Below are 17,273 nucleotides of genomic sequence, written 5' to 3' on the forward strand. Positions count from 1 at the left end.
GGGGGACAGGAGGCTGGGCCAGAGCTGGGCAGGTATTTTATTGGAAGTTCACAGATACAAGAGCTCTGAGCAGGGTCACAGCTTGGAGGAGGTGGCGTCAGGGAGGAGAGAGTCAGTCCCCAGATGCTGGCGGCCACCGGATCCTGGGAAGCTCCCACAAAAGCCCTTCTTGCTGGGTGTCAGGTCTGAGGGGCCCCAGGAGCCTGGGCGGGGGCACAGGCAGGCAGGGAGGGCAGCCACTGGAAGCCAAGGTGCAGCAGCACAGGAAGAAACCCACGGGCCCCCCCGAAACAGGAGGAGGGCCGGGAGGCAGAGAGGGTGGGCTGGCAGGGAACTCACTGTCCCCCTGCCTCGCTGCCGGGTTCCCAGCTGCAGGGGGGCTCCGGCTCCGCCCCCACCGCAGGGCATCCGGCTTTCCTCAGCCACGAAATGAACCCATCTCAGAGCTTCATCTCCAGGCTGGCGGTGCCTGTCGGGGCCTCAGTAGTCGGTGAGCGGGTACCGCAGGAAGATGAAGACGAGGATGATGCAGGAGGCCGCCAGGGCAGAGCTGGTGATGTTGAACAGCCGAGCAGTCTTGGCGTCCTCCACTGCCCCGTTCAGGTCGTTGAGAAGTTTCTTGTCCCGAACCTGAAGCCAGAAGGAGGAGGTGAGACCGGCAGTCGGCGCCGAGGGGTGGACACAGGCAGGCGCCAGGCGAGAGGGCATGAGGGCAGAGGGCCCCTGAGACTGTAGCCCCAAGCCCGTGTCAGTGGCCGATTCCTGATTCCTGACAACCGTGCGGGGCTGCCGCACAACGATGTCCCTGCTGGGTGGAAACGTGCCCTGGATTATGGGGCATCAGGTCGGAAACTTACTTTCAAACAGTTTACAAAATAAATAATATGTATTTAGAGAGAGAGGGAAGAAGAGTGAATACGGTACACTGTTAACATGGGGATGTCCGGGTGAAGGGTATATAGGAATTCTTTGTATCTTTTTTTTTTGCAACTTTTCTATAAATCTAAAACTATATAAAATAAAATGGATCATTAATACTGTATTATATACTTGAAAGTTGCTAAGAGAGTGCATCTTCGGTGTTCTTACCACCAAAAAAAAAAAAAGATAGTTATATAAGATGATGAGTATTAACTAACCCCATTGTGGAAATCATTTCGTGGTACACCTTAAGCATATACAATGTTGTAGGTTGATTATATCTCAATAACGCTGGGAAAATAAATAAATAAAATAAGAGAGGAAGCCGGTCTCAGAGAGTTACGTGATTGGACGATGGGGCAATACACGTGTGTCCTAATCTGATTGGTCCCACCTCATTTAAAATTGACTGGGATTCCCTGAGAATACACACTGTGCTTGGATGGGAGGCAGCCCTGGGGTCCCTGCAACGGGATATTAAAGTGAAGGGAGCGGTTGGAGCCCAGTAAGTCCTGGGGAGATGGTGGACAGCGGTGGACCCATTTCCAAGATCCTCTGGCTGTGAAGAGGTGTCCCTGGGGAGCATGTCCCCTCATCCAGGCTAGGTCTGAGGAGTCCCCTCTCCCTCCACAGAGTCCAGAGAAGAGCAGGTCTGAGCATGCTGCAAGCAGAGAGCAAAGCCTGGGAGGAGGAGGAGAAAGAGGAAGCCGAGAGATGAGAGAGGCGGGGAGAGAAAGTCTCTGCATCAGCAGACTGGTGGGTAAATGGATGTACGGATGGATGTGTGGACAAAAGGCAGGGGGCTGGGTTGGGCAGATAGAGGACACTGATGTCTGGCTGCCCGGAGGGTGGGTTACGCAGATGGACGGGAGAATAGATGGGTAGTTAACGCGGTGGGGACACAGATGGGGTGGGAGTGTGGCTGGGTGGATGGGTGGACGAGGCGAATGGTGGAAGGAACAGAGGGAGAGGAGAGAAGAAAGAAGACAGAGGTGACTGTCTGGCAGTGGATGAAGGGGCTGAGGAAGGGAAGGAGGAGATGGAGTGGAGTGGAGCTGGGGGACAAGTTGGAGGGACTGGGGAAGGGGTGGAAGATTGGGTGACTTAAGGCAGATTGTATAGAATGGAGAGGTAGAGGGAGGAAAAGAAGCTGGCCTTGAGGAACTAGGGAAGGGAAGGAGAAAAGAAGAAAAGTCTATGCCCTTGTGGAACTTTTATTCTAGTGATTTTGGAGAGAGCCCACATCTTCACTGAGTTTTATCTTCCGTTGTGAGAACATGATGTATCACCCACTTATTTAGGTCTTATTTGACGTCGGCATTAAAATAAAATTTCATAATTCTCTCCAGAAGAAAGAGCTATTGCATCTTCTGTTAGACTTAGTCTGTTTATTTTGGTTGTCATATTGTAAGTGATGTCTAAGATTGCATTGCTAACTGATTTTTGCTGGTGTATAAAAGTTCAACTTCTATAGATTGATTTTGTATCCAGCTAAACTATCGTATTAATTATGATAACAGACCAAGTTTTCTATGTAATGGATCACATCTACTGTAAATAACATTTCTAGTTCTTCCTTCAGGTCTTTATTCTCAGACTCTGTAGCACAGTGGTTAAGAGTACAGATGCCTGGATTTGAATCCCAGTTTTGCCAATCACTGCATAACCTTAGCAAGTATTCTCATCTGTAATAGGAAGATAACAATAGTACCTACGGCATAGGGTTGTTGAAAGGAATTAACGAGTTGGTGGACACAAAGCATTAGCATAGTGTCTGGTCCAAAGCAAGCTCTCATATAATGGAAGCAAAGGCTTCGGAACGATGCTGACTAGCAATGATGTAACAGGCAGCCCACTCTCAGTCTTAATTGTAAACCTCACGACTGAGAATGATGTTCATTGTATTATTAGAGGTAGATTGCTGTATTTTTAAAAATCCCCATGAGATAAACATATTTTTTCTGTAATTCATTAACTAGTAAATTATATTCATTGATTTTTTTCCCTCATGTTGAAACGAGGCTGATCTATTTAAAAATAAACAATTGGTCATGACTCCCTTGTTGGATATTGGAATGAGGAAAGGAAGGATAGAGATGGATGTTGGAAGTGGATGGCTGAGTAACCCATCCATTCAGTTGTAAAGGAGATCAGGGAAGAGGAGAACTGGACAGGTGATTTGATGATGGGAAGGCAGGTGGGTGATGAGAAGGAGGGAGATATGAACGTCCCGTGCTGGATGCATGGGACACACAGAGATACGGACATAGGAGTGGATGCTGGATGGAAGGGATGGTTGGATGGATACACGGGTGTTTGCCAGAAGCGAAGGACTGGTACACAGATGGATACGTGAAACGTGCTCCACAGGCAGGCCAGGCAAGTAGATCAATATCTGAGAATGGGTGCCGAGTGGATGGAGCAGGCTAGATGGACACATGAAGGTATGCCAGGTGGGCAGGACAGGTAGACAGATGGATATACGAAATTACATTGCATGATGGGAACAGGTACCTAGGTGGTCACAGGAAGGTATACTGGATGGGTGGGACAGGCTGGTAGATGAATTTATGAATATACGCTGGATAACCTGGACAGGTGGCTAGATGGATACATGAGTATGTGTTGGATGGGTAGGACAGGTGGCTAGATGGGTTTAGAAATAAATGCTGAATTGTTGGGATAGGCAGGTAAGATGGATGTGTGAATGTGCACTGAGGTGGTGGGAAAGGTGCGTATAGGGACGTATAAAAGTGTGTCAAATGGATGGAATGGAGGATAGATGGATATACGAATGTGTGCTGGGTGAATGGGATGGGTAGATAATTGGAGAGGAGGAAGGGTTGTTGGGTAGATTATAGTATAGACCAATGCAGGGTAGGTGAATAGGTTCATTAACCCAGTCAAGCAATATTCAGTGCCTGCTCTGTGTAGTTGCTCTTCTAGGTCCCAAGTATACAGCAGGGAAAAAAACAAAGTCCCGTGTCCTCATGGAGCTTACATTTAAGGACACATTTAAGGGAGAGGACATGGAAAGTAAACGCAATAAATAAGTAAAATGTATAGGGTGTTAAATGTGCTAAAAAGAAAGCTGAAGAGGACAGAGAGCGGAGAGCACTGTGGGAGGTATGACTCTAGCTGGGTGCTCAGGAAGGAACACATGGAGCACGGACATTTGAGTAAAGCCCAGAAGAGTGTGACAGACTCGGTGTTTATCTGCATGTGTTTATCTGCAGGGAAAGCACGTCTCAGAGCACGAAGCTCTGAGGTGGGGATGAACCTGTGTTCTGAGGAATAACCAGAGGCCAGTGTGGGGAGAGCAGAACCCAGAGGGGAAGGGGAGTGCGACTTACGGTCAGAGAGGAAATAGGCAAGAAGCAGGTTGCGTGGGACTTTGTAGGCGCTTTTTAGCAGAAAATACAAGGGCAGAGGCTCCGGCGTGTTTTAACCTGGTAATTCTGGATGCTGTGTAGAGAATAGGTGGAAGGGGCAGAGGCTGGACAAAGCAGAGAAGAGGCCGGCAGTCCAGGTGAGTGGTCACGGTGGGTTGCATCAGGGCAGTGGTCGTGAAGGTGGTAGGAACTGACCTTTTTCTGGATCTATTTTGAAGATACAGCTGACAGTATTTACTGGGATCAGATGTGGAGTGTGATAAAAAAAGAAAGGAATTTGAGATGAGTTCAAGGCTTTTTGATTTGATCTACTGAAATCAGGGAGCTGTAGGAGACTCCAGGGGGAGTAAGTTTGTTCATGGTTCAGTAGTTGGGTTTCTGACATTTTTAGCTAGAAATGTCTTCTAGACGTAGAGCTGGACATTTTGAGCAGGTAGGTTTTCTACGAGTCTAGAGTTCAGGGATGAGGTCTAGGGCAGAGATACAAATTGGAGGAGCATATGAACATAAAGATGCTACTTGGAGCCATGAGGCTGGGTGAGAGCACCAAGGGAGAGAGTGTAGGCAAGAGATGAAGAGGACTAGGGACTGAGCCCCAGAGCATCCCAACGTTGAAAGATCTGGGAAGCAAGAGGTATCCAGGAAAGGAGGCTGAGAAGGGCAGTCTGAAAAGCAGAAGGAAGGCAAAGGGAAGGAAAGAATGGTGGGTGGGGGTGAAATGACATGAAAGGAGGAGGAGTAAACATGGAGGAATGGAATGGATAAATGGATGCAGCGCAGGTGGGTGAAGAGGTGGATGAGTGATGTTGGGTGGAAAGAAAGGAAAAGGAGGAAGACAGGTGAGTGAACAGACTGATGGTTGGATAGTTGGGTGAGTCAGTCAAAGAAAGGAAAGGAAGAAAAATGGGAGGATGTGCAGACGGATCAATGGATGGACAGTTCTTTTATGAATGTGTATCTTCATGGGATGATAGATTGATAGTGTGTGAAGGAAAGGGAGGGAGGATGGGTCGATGGGTGTATAGATGAATGGATACCAGCTCAACACCTGATTACACGAATGGATATAATAAATAATTGGAAGAACGGGGTAGAGGGAAGAAAGGGAGGGATAATATATAAATGGATGAATGGGCAACTTAATTTAGAGGTGAATGAAGGGGAAGCAGGAATAAATGAAAGGAAAAGATGGAGACGGAAATGTATTGATGGTTGACGGATGACTGGCTGGATGGTGGGTGGGTGGATACATGGTTGTGAGAAGGAGAAAGGCAAGAGAGAAGGGCTGATGAAGAGAAGTTTTAATGAATGATTGATTAGCTATATAGATAGGAGTTGGCAGAAGAATGGAGAATAGTGCAAAGGAAGCCTGTATGGTTGGGTGGATGAATGAATAAACCGAGATGGACAGAAAGTGCAGGAAAATGGACAGAGAGAGGAAGAGGTGAGAGGATGAATGGACAGAGGGTGATGACCACAGGAAGAAGAGTGCAGTGATTCAAAAAGGGTCCGAGAAAGGAACCTGATGCTGACCTCAAGGCAGTTACTTTGTGTCACTGTGCCTCCGTTTCCTCATCTGTAAAACCAGGATATTAATTGCACCTATTCATAGGGTTTTGTTATCATTAAATAAAATGCTACATCTAATTAAATAATTAGAAGTTCTTAGAAAGGTGCCTAGAATATACTCAATAATTAGTTAATTAAGAGCTCAATAATTAATTGTTTTATTGTTATTTGCTGGCTTGTTACTATTGCTATTACTATGAATGAGTAAAAGGGGGGAAACAGATGAATCCAGGGAGAAAAAAAGACTAGATGGAGAGCTGGGTGGATGGATAGATGAACAGAGTAATGGATGAGGTTGGTGGATAAACCGTGGAAGGAGAGGAAGAAAAAAAAAAGACAGATAGGGGCTTCCCTGGTGGCGCAGTGGTTGAGAGCTCGCCTGCCGATTCAGGGGACACGGGTTCGTGCCCCGGTCTGGGAAGATCCCACATGCCGCGGAGCGGCTGGGCCCGTGAGCCATGGCCGCTGAGCCTGCGCCGCAACGGGAGAGGCCACAACAGTGAGAGGCCCGCGTAACGCAAAAGAAAGAAAGAAAGAAAAAAGACAGATGATGAAACGAGTAGAAACATGAATTTAGTAAATAAGTGAAAGAGTGAATAAAGGGACGGCTGACAGTAAGGAAGTGAAATTCCGGAAGAAAGAAGATGAACAGATGAATTTTTGGAGACAAAGTGGATGGGCGGGTAGCTGAAAGGGTGGAACCATGAGTGCATGCGTTGGTGGGTGGACAAGGTGAGCGAGGGTCTTTTCCTCACAAACCCGCCCCTCCTGCAGCCTCCTTCCTCACCTATAAATGCCACCTCCCTTCTTTCAGCTGCTCAGATGAGTATCCCTGGAGTACTCTTTGGATCTTCTCTATTTTCCCTCACCTTATGTCCAGTCCAACAGGATACCCTGTTGACTTTTCTTTCAAAATATAGGACCAGTTTTAGCTCTCCACTCCCACCCTCTGATCCAAGACTCGACTCAGTGAACCGCTTTCGGTTTGTCTCCCAACCCCCCAACCCCTTGCATCCTTATAGCCAATTCTTCACCAGTAGCAAGAGCAATCTTTTAAAATGTAAGTCACATGGGGACTTCCCTGGAGGTCCAGTGGTTAGGACTCCATGCTTCCACTGCAGCGGGCGTGGGTTCAACCCCTGGTCGGGGGACTAAGATCCCGCATGCCGCATGGCATGGCCAAAAAAAAAGAAGAAAAAAAGTAAGTCACATAATATTAACTCTTCGTTTAACATTCCTCAAAGTTTTCACTTAAAGCAAAACAAGATCCTAACTGTGGCAGACAAGATGTATGTGGTCTGGCCCCTCCCCCACCTCTCTGGACCCATCTCCCGTGCTCACCCCCATTCTAGCCACATTGGTCCCTGAACCTGACTTTGCCGCAGGGCTTTTGCAATATCTGATCCCTTTTCCTGGAATACGCTTTCTCAGAAAGATGCACTTATGGCTACTGCGCGAATTAATCCAGGTTTACACTCAAATAGCATCTCAACAAAGAGGCTTCCTTGCCTCTACATAAAGAGCACCGCACGTCTCCCTCACCTGCTTCATGTGCTCTTCAGAGCTGATGTCACCATCTGACATGCATAAGTGTTGCTTTTATTATTGTCTGACACCCCACCAAAGTGTAAGCGCCTCATGGGCAGGGGCCCTGTGTTCCTCGTTACTGACTAGGCATTAGAATTGCGTGTGAGACAAATGCGTGAAGAGTGGAAGGATGTTGGGAAGTTTGAATGAACTGAAGACTAGGTCATTGACTAGAGAGTTTAATGAATAGATATGATGGTTACATACAAGGAAGGGAGGGAAGGAGAGGAAGAGGCGACGGGCATGATAATCAAAGTGAGGGAAGACAATGAATATACAGATGGAGGGGAAACTGATGGATGGATGTAGGTGAGGAAAGACAGGAGGGAAGAAAAGAGGAGATTAAACAAATCCACAAAGGTGTGTGGGTAAACCAGATAGAAAGAGATGGATGGATGGATTCAGCGGATAGGTGTGTGGGAGGGGATAGCTGAAGGAATTGGGTTACAGAGTGTGGATAGAGGAATTGATAGGAGGCTAGAAGTATGTGTGGGGTGAGCAAATGGGTAGAAGAAAAGAAAAAAGGGAAAAGGAAAGGTGAGGATGTGTCTGTATGGATGAATGGATGGATGCTTGGATGAACTAATTAGTAACGTATATTGATGGGTAAAATTGATGGAAGAAGGAATGAGTGGATACAAGGAGGAAACAGGGTATATGGGGTACATGGAGTAGGAGATAGACAGTTGGGTAAAAGAAAAAGAATGAGAAAGTTGAGAAGAAGAGAGGGGAGATGAATTATCTTCATGAATCACTAGATTAATTGATGGACGGGTAATTAAAGTGAGTAAGGGAAGAAAGGAGGCAACAGGAAATAGAAGGTGGGAAGATGGTTAGAGAGATGTATAACGGGAAAAGGATGGATGTTTAAATAAAGTTGGTGGATATGTGTATTGATGGACAGATGACTGGGTAAAGTCATACACAGGGCAGTGGATGCGTAGAAGTAATGGGAGGTAAGGATGGACATGGAGGATGGATGTAGGAAAGAACAATAAAAATAATAAAAGAAACGACTATGGGTACGGCGCTATGCTAACAGCATTACATGGCATTAACTCAGTTAATCCTCCCAACAACACTCTGAGGTAGGTACAACCCCATTTTTATGAGGAGGAAAATAAGGCGCGGATAGATGTAATACCAACTTAAGGTCCCAGGACTCAAACCTATGCTGTACACCAGAGCAACCATGAACACTGGGCGTATGGCTATGTGGTATACACAGAGGGTGGAAGAGGTGGGCAGGAGGGAGAGAAGATAGAAGAATGGATAAACAGAGTAGGTGGGTAGTTAGATGGATGAACCACTGGAGAGGAAATAATTGGAAGAAGAGGGGAGAAGGGAAGAAGGGATGAAGAAGATATATATAAAAAGACCAGTGGGAGGGTGGAAAGATGAATGGGTAGGTGGATGTGTTGGGTATGGATGAATGACTTGGTGTGTTGATGGACAGTATTCTGGGATGAACTGAGAAAGTAAAGGGGATCAGGAGTGAGGGTGGGAGAAAAGTTAAGTGAATAAATGAATGGAAAGATAGGTGAAAGTATGAATAGATTCATGGTGAGGAAATGGGTGTGTTAGCACGTAGGTGGATGGATGAATGAAATCAACGGATATAGTGAGCACAGATAGATGAAAGGATGGGTGGATGGATGGGCAGGTGGATGGATGGATGGATGGATGGACGGGCGGGTGGATGTATGTATGTATGTGAGGATGAGTGGATGGGTGGGTGGGTGGATGGATGGATGGATGGGTGGGTGGATGGATGGGCGGGTGGATGGATGGATGGACGGGCGGGTGGATGTATGTATGTATGTGAGGATGAGTGGATGGGTGGGTGGATGGATGGATGGATGTGAGGATGAGTGGATGGATGGATGGGTGGTGGGCGGGTGGATGGATGGATGATGGATGGATGGATAGATGTAGGTACATATGTATGAATGGATGGATGGGTGATATTCAGAAAGGAGGGAGTGGGCAAGTATGTATATACAGAAACACAGTATCCTTCCCCCTAATCTATTCTTTCTGACTGCCCTGTCACCGAGAAGTCTCACAGCCTGTGTCCTCATTGCAATCTGCTGCTCCTCTCTGCCACCATCCCGGCCCTGGTTCAAGCCATGTGCCCTCTCGCCTGGACCACCACACCGGACCCTCACTCCTCCCTGCCTCTGGGCTTGTCTCATCCCCTCCCTCCACCCTGGCTGCAGAGTTCACAGCTCTGATCACCTTTCCCTTCCGTGTCCCCCATACCCTTCCCATGGAACTCCAAGTCTTTCACTGCACGGCCTCAGTCTGCCTTTCCTGCACCTTCTTCTGCTCCCCACAGAGGATGGGGCCCTGCTGCTCCCGACTGCCCAACCCTCGTGTCTTAGTTTATGAACTCCTGTCCCCTGACCCACGCTTCAAGGCCCGGGTAAATGCTGCCTCCCCCAGAAGTGTCCGGGGCTGACCCCAACCTCACGCCCAAGCTGGGAGTGAAGTGTTCTTCTCCTGAAACGTTTGGTGTCCATCCACCCATTCCTCCAGCATCCTTTGCCCCCCAACTTGGTCAGCCCTGCCTTGGGTCAGGGGTGGGCAGCTGTGGTCAGAGCGGGGGCTCTCTGATGGGGAGGAAGGTTCGGCCAGAGGGAGGCAGCAGAGCCTTTGGGGGTGGGGGCAACCCGGGCCTCACAAAGGCCCCAGGCTGGGGGCAGCCAGGCGCACCCAGGGAGCTCGCTTAGGGAAGGGGTTAAAAGTGGGTCATGCAGGGCCCTGAATGCCAAGATGAGGAGGCTGGACTTCTCCAGGCCAAGAAAGGGGAGCCGGGGGCCATGGTGAGCACCTCGTACAGACTGCACGGACGGAGACCTGGCCTTCTGCATCTGAGCCATCCCCAGACACCAGGCCGAGCCCACGAGGGTGCCCCTGGGGGCGGGGCGTGCGGGGACAGACGGGGACAGCTAGGGACACAGCGCTTCTTTCTCACCCACCGAAGGCCAGCCTCCGCCCTGCTTCTGTGCTTATTTGAATGTTGTTTTGTTTTGCTGTGTTTTGTGAACGGATGAGGAAATGGGCTCAGTGAAGCGAGAGCACTGCTTTTAAGAGGCCACGCGGGGAGTTAGCCAAGGCCTCCTGACCCCAAGGCCATCAGGTGCCCTTGGAAGTGCCCAGGACGGCTACAAACGATGTAGGATGCAGCAGCCCAGGAGACGGACAGCTGGACGGACAGATGGACGAATTCCCAGGCGTGGGAGCCTGTGCCAGCCAGGTCTGTCCTCCCCTCTGCCCTGGACAGAGGCAGCTCGCCTTGCTCACCCCTCCCAGGGAAGCCCCAAGCCTTTCTGCCCTCGCTAACGCCCAGGAAGGATGTGAGGGAGCAGCCGGGCTGCAGGCGCAGCGAATCCCCTTCTGCCTCTAGAAGCAGCAACTCCCACCCCGCACTGCAGAGCGGATCCTGAACCATTCAGAAATCTGTGACCTACCTACAACCCGCAGCAGATGGGCCTGCCCTATGCCAGCCAGCTGCCCACAGGAGCACACGCGGCCGGCCCCAGGTCCACAGGCTACTCGTGGGGCCAGGCAAGAGGGCCCAGGGAGGCAGAGCTGAGGCTGGCCTGGGGGCTTCACCCCCAATTCCCAGGGACCCCTGCACGCACACACAATACACACATGCACACACAGGCACACACATCCACAATGCATTCTCACACCCATATGCAGGCATATGCTCGTGCACACCCATGCAACACACATGCACACTCATGCATTCCTACTCCCACACACACAATTATACACACATGCACACTCACCCACACACACTCAGTTACAAGTGCACTCTTATGCCTACACAGTTCGTGCACGCACACACACACACACGCTCACACCTATATCCAGGCACACACTCGTGCACACACGTGCCACACACTCACATGTGCACACCCATGCATTCACACTCCCACAATTACACACGTGCATGCTGACACCTATAGGCACGCACACACAATACGCACAATTATACACAGGCACGCCCACACCCCTATATTCATGCTCACACACATAATTACACACGTGCACACTCACACCGACACACACTCATACACTTACAAATGCACTCTCATGCCTCCACAACTCATGCACACACACACACACACACGCTCACACCTATATCCAGGCACACACGCACACAATGCAACACATTCACACCTATATGCACACACACTCGTGCACACTCACACATGTGCCCACACTCACGCACACTCAGTGGACACGGTGTCCATGTGGTGGAGCCCAGGGCTGGGTACACAGGCCTGGATTTGAAGGCGGTGGGTGATCGTGGCCAATGATGAGTCAGGAGGACAAGAAGACCAGGTGGCCGAGCTTGTGATGCCAGGGCAGGGGGCTCCGTGCTCAGAGACGCACAGAGGCAGAGCAGTCCCAGCACCTTCCCCCAGGCTAGCCTCTCGGGCCCAGCCCCTCCTCGACCTCCAGCAACCCCCCCACCCCGCCCCGTGTTCTGCTCCTGCCCCGCTGGGCAGCTGCAATCAGTGAAATGCGCCTGGCCTTGGACACTCAGATCAGGGCTCGGGAAAAGTGATGATCTGGCGAGACGTGAGCCAGGGCCTTCCGGGGTGGCGGGAAGGGAGCGAGGCCCTGAGTCTACCCCTCCCTTCCTGCTGGTTGGGCTCCAGCAGCCCCGGGTTCTCGGGTCCTTACACATCTCCCGACCCCAAGACCCCAAGTGCGAGTCAATCACAGCTCCCCTCCTGTCATCTCAGTCCATTTCTCTCCACTTTGCCCCCACCCCGGGGGGGATGGGGTCCTGTCTGCCTGGGACACTGCTGTGCTCCCAGCCAGCTCCTCTCACAGCAGCAAGGGGCTTCTGGAAGCTGTATACACTCAGGGCGTGGAGTCAGGGTGTATGGGACACCCTCACACCTCCCTCCCCCGGGCTCCTGGCTCCCATAGAGCCTCCCCCGGGACGGACCATCTAGAAACCGTGTGTGAGGGGAGGCAGAGCAGTGGCTGGGGGTCAGCACCCCCGTCTGTCTGTCACGGCCTCCCTCTGAGTGACTGCCTGGCATCAGGTTCCCTGCAAGGGGCTTGGACAAGAAGGTCTCCAGCAGTGATGTCACCCCTCCTCCTGTCAACAGGGGAAGGATTCCAAGGCCTCTTCATCTCCCTGCTGGCTCCATCCCTATGCCTAGGGACAGCTTCACCCAGGCCTAATTCCCCCGTCCCCCGCCCAGGGGACAGGACACCGAGTCCCAGGTCCCCACCCCACAGACCAAACTCGCTGTGCACAGACCCTGGCCCTGAGGACCCCGAGCCCCGACAAGACACCCTGGAAGGTTCCCCAGCTCAGGTCAGGATGGGCTGGCTCTCCCTGCCAGCCCCGAGCTGGCTGCCGTCCGTGTCTCGCTGGGTCCCCCACCATCCTTCTATCCCTCAGCCGCTCCGCCGCACCTGCTGCACCCATGGGCTTCTCTGCGAGGGAGGGGGCAGAGCGATGCAGCCGGCACCCACGTCTCCTGCTCCCCCTGCCCCCCTCCTCCATCCCCGCCCCCCGCTCACTTTGAGGGAGTAGGCCAGGGCGATGAAACCCAGGCAGCAGAAGTTGAGGTAGACGAAGTTGAAGATGGACCACAGGTAGTAGTCGTTCACCTCCGCGGTGTCGGGATAGACCTCGATGACCGCCGTGGGGTTCGTCACGGTCTTCTTCTCTGCTAGGTGCTTGCAGGCCTGGGGGGCGCTGGTGGCCCGCACGCTGTCTGTCCTGCTGCTCTTAGACTCCATGGGGAACAGGGTGGGTGCCATGGGGGGTGAGGCTGAGGGCTCAGGCCCGGGGGCCACTGGAGCCTGCAGGGCGGGGGGCTTGGACACGCAGGCGAAGCAGCCCTTGGGCGACCCCGCCGGGGGCCTCGGGATCCAGAAGGCCCCGTCCAGGGGAACTCGGGCTTCCTGGGTGCCGTCCGTGGTGCTGGCCGGGGCTCCCAGCGGGGCTGGGCACTGGCTGGAGCCCTGGGCCTGCAGGGAGGGGGAGAGGAAGGATGAGCCGGGTCCGGACCACCCTATTGGGCCCTCCCTGGCACCCTGCGGTGTCTCCCCTTTGGCCCCATAAACAGCCCCCCAGGACAATCCCCACCCGCCGCAGATGCCGGAGCCCTCACAGCAGCCTTGGCAGGGACGTCGGGGGCTTTTCGTCACTTCGCCATCTGCGCACAGTCACCCACTGACACACAACAGCAGCGCCCCCCAGCATCCCGACTGCCACACTCCTGCGGTAAACAGAGCGACCGGCACCCGCAGACAGCCCGGCACACACAGGGCACGCAGACCCACAGTGACACAGCCTCAGTCACTCTTTGGCGGAAGGAGGAGAGCTCCCCGGAGCACCTGCGCGCTGGCTCCCGCTGTCACACCGGACACAAACGCCAACACCACCACCCGGCTCCCCAGACCCCGGCACACGCCGAGCGCTCAGAGACGCCGCCAGGTAAACAACCCCGCACTGTGACACTCACACACACCGCGACACAGGCCCCGACACGATCCCCCGAGGATGAACACGGCGGCCGCTGGGGCTCCGAACCCGCGCGCATCGCCCCCTCACACCCCGGCCCCGAGCGGCGCCCGGACCCCAAGAGCGCGCACTCGCCGCGGGCCACTCGCCCCGTGCCGGGAACGGACGCACAATGACACTCTGCGAAACGAACACTCTCCGACGAGGCACCCGCGGCCCGCGCCGCCCCGGGGGTCCGCAGCCGAGGCCCCGCGGCCCCGCAGGCCCCCAGCCTGACCCGGGTCTGCCGCAGCCGCCCGGACGGCGCGCCCTCACCTACTGGCGAATCCTCGGCGGCCTGGCCCGACCCAGCGCCGCGCTCCGCGCGTCCTTCCGCCGTCCCGCGGGTGTCTGGCTGTCCCGCCGCTCCGCGTCCCAGCGGCCCGACCTCGGCGCGGGAAGCGCGCGGGGTGGCTGTGGGGAGGGGCGCGGGGTGGCGGCGCTGCCTCCGCAGCGCCAGGCCGGCCGCCGGCTGCAGCCCAAGCCTGACTCACGTTGGCGGCGGCGGCGGCGGCGGGCGCAGCCACCTCCCCGCCCCCTCCCGCCGGCTGGGTGGGGGCAGCGGGCGCCGGCCGGAAGCGGCGACCCTCGGGGTGGCAGAGCCGACCAGGCACGGGTTCCGCTGCAGCGCCAGACCCCGGTGCCCGCGCCACCCGCGTCTCCTGGACACCGCCCCCTGCGCCCTCCCTCTTGCTGAGCCCCCAGCCCCTCGCTGAGTCTTCGCATCTGTCTCCCCAGGGGAGAGCCCCTTCCTCCTTCTGTGCTCCCCCTCCGCTCCCCCCGCAGCTCCCAGGACCGTGTCAGAGCCCCTTCCCCCTGGGTGCTGCCCCTTCTCCGCCTGTTGAGTTTCCTGCTCCCCCCGGCTCTGTCCGCACCTCAGTCCTGGCCCTCCACCCACCCCGCAGTGCCAGGCCCGGTGGGTGTCTGGGCCTCCCCAAGCCCCTCCACCCACAGAGCCCAGGTGCCTCCAGCCTGTCCTCACCAAGCGGGTCCTCATGCCTAGCCCGGCCCCTGTCTGCTCTCCTGTCCCCGCACGACCCTAGACCCTATCCGAGCCCCCTCCAGGGCCTCTGTCCTCCTTGAGTCTCTGGCCCCTCCCAGCCCCCAGACCCCAGCTGCAGTCTCTCCCTGAGCAGGGTGCACCTCCCCAGGCCCCCACCGGAGTGCCCAGCTCTGCGCAATCCCATCCCTGGCTGAGGCCCCGCCCCCAGGCCGCCCTCACAGCCCTGTCCTTCCTGAGCCCACCCCCGTTGGAGTTCCTGCCCCCATATTTTCCCCAAATCGGACTCACGGGCGCCCAGCTCAGAGCCCCTGAGCTCCACGCTCGATAACGTGGCTGCCCGCCAAAGTGCAGTGTTGAAGGCTGTGACCCGTCACCTGTTGGAACCCTTTGCCCCTGGGACCAGGTGTCCCTCGCCAAGCCCCTGTGACACCGGTCTCCTTGGAGTCCAGGCCACTCACCTGCCCACGCCTCTCTGCAAGCCCGGCCCGTCTCACCCTGTGGATCTGTCCCCCAAGTCCCTCCCCCACCCCCGGCCTCAGCCTGCTAGCCCCCGTCTACCCCACCTTGCTTTCATTATCTCTTTGACACTTGCCCCCAAGTGGCTTCCCCTTCCTGCAAGAGTCCCAAGGATACCCTCTGCGAAGTAGAAACCCCAGCCCCCCTGCTGTGCCCTGAGTCCCCACTTCACTGCGCAGTGGCCCTCTCTGAGTTGGGTCCTCTTCACCCATCTGCCGGCCCCCATGGAGCCCAGAACCTCCAACCCCGCCACCCCTGAAGCTGCCCTTCTGTGTGGCAGCCTGTTCCCTCCCTCTCCTCCCTTGAACCCCTGTTCTCCCCCCAGGCTGTGCTCTGAGCCCTTCCTCCCGTGAAGCCCGGCTCTGCTCTGACCCTCTCAACCGGCCTCCCTTCCCTCCACGACCCTCTCTCCTCCCAGCCTGGGTCCTTCTCAGGGACCCCTTCTCCTCGGAGTGCTCGCCTGCCTGTGCCGGGCCCTCTCTGAACACTTCTCTCCCCAGTCTCTGTGCGCTCTGAGCCTGAGCCCTTCTCTGCACCCCAGTCCCTGGACACGTCCCACCCCCGCTCCAGGCCCCTCCCCTGCCCCGCCCCCACCCCCTGGCTGACCCTGGTACAGCCTCTTTCGGGGCTGGTCAGGAACCCCGCAGCGCAAGAGCTGGCTTTAAGGATGTGGATAAAACCGTCTTCAAGCAGGCGGGGTTCCCAAGCAAAGCCGGCCCCGCCCTGACCACACCCGCAGCGGGGCCCAGGCCCAGGGCCCACAGGTCTCTCAGGGCAGATGGGGACTGCGGGGAACCGGGGCTCAGTCTCCCTCATCCAAACCCCACTGCCCCTTTCCCAAGGGCCTGGCCTGCGGGCACCAGACCTCGGTCGGGCTGAGTCTGACCTAAGGGGCCCTCCCAGGCTTGTGAGTGGCCTGTGAACTAGGCCACCTGGTGTCCCCTGGGCCAGGCGCTGCCTCGGGCTGTACAGGCTGCTGTAAGCGGCCCACGGGCTGGTCTGCCCCCGCGTCCAGCTGGCCCTCAGGCAGCAGGAGAGGGCGCCTGGCCCACAGGAGCCTGCTGCAGGCCGCTGGGAAGGGGCCGGACTCAGGTGGGCTCCGGAGAGCTCAGCCCGAGGCTGGGTGTCCTCCAGGCGGGAAGCGCCCACCGGGGCCCATTGGGCTGGTGCCGAGCAGGGCTGAGCCAGCCAGGACGAGAGCCCGTGTTTGGAGCGTCCGAACGCCAGGCCCTGTGCTGGGGTCCTCATCGTGTTCATCAGGCCCAGCGCGAAGAGGTCCCTGTTGTCACCCTCCTTCCCTGGACAGAGACTCCAGGCTCAGGATCGGGTCACAGAAGCTGGATCTGAGCCCAGAATCAGACTGCAGGGTCCGGAGAATCCCGGCCGGCTGAATGGGTCCTCTGGGGGGCAGCGCAGGGCGGCTGCACTGGCCCGACCCTGGGCAGGACATCAACGCCCTGATGGTCTGGGCTAGGGGCTGGGGGCTCGGCCTGCACTAACCCACACAGTGTCCAGGGGTCTGGGGCGTCCTGCCACGCTCGTCCCCGTGTTCCAGAAGGGAGAACCCTCCAGCCGAGGGTCGCGGTGAGCAGGGCGGGTGGAGCAGGGGCCCGTGAGTCGGTGAGCCCCTGCTGGCCTCGGGTGGTGGGAGGCTGAGGGGGACAGAGTGGAGAGCAGGCCCGGGATGGTCAACGGGCAGGGGGTGCGGGGAGGGGTGCGTCCTCCCTGGCAGCCC

At 55.4% G+C, this 17,273-nt stretch overlaps 1 protein-coding gene across 1 annotated transcript; it reads right to left on the minus strand.

Moving 5' to 3' along the window:
* Nucleotides 1-480: 480 nt before the first annotated feature.
* On the minus strand, nt 481-14,059 carry IFITM10 (interferon induced transmembrane protein 10). The gene is made up of 3 exons (XM_060160919.1): nt 13,982-14,059; nt 13,032-13,484; nt 481-630 (listed from the first exon to the last, which is right to left on the minus strand). Exons 1-3 carry the CDS (start codon nt 14,057-14,059, stop codon nt 481-483), a joined length of 681 nt encoding a protein of 226 aa, XP_060016902.1.
* Between the last annotated feature and the right edge of the window lie 3,214 nt (nt 14,060-17,273).

This window comes from Lagenorhynchus albirostris, chromosome 9 (assembly GCF_949774975.1).
Source record: "Lagenorhynchus albirostris chromosome 9, mLagAlb1.1, whole genome shotgun sequence".
Lineage (NCBI taxonomy): Eukaryota > Metazoa > Chordata > Mammalia > Artiodactyla > Delphinidae > Lagenorhynchus > Lagenorhynchus albirostris.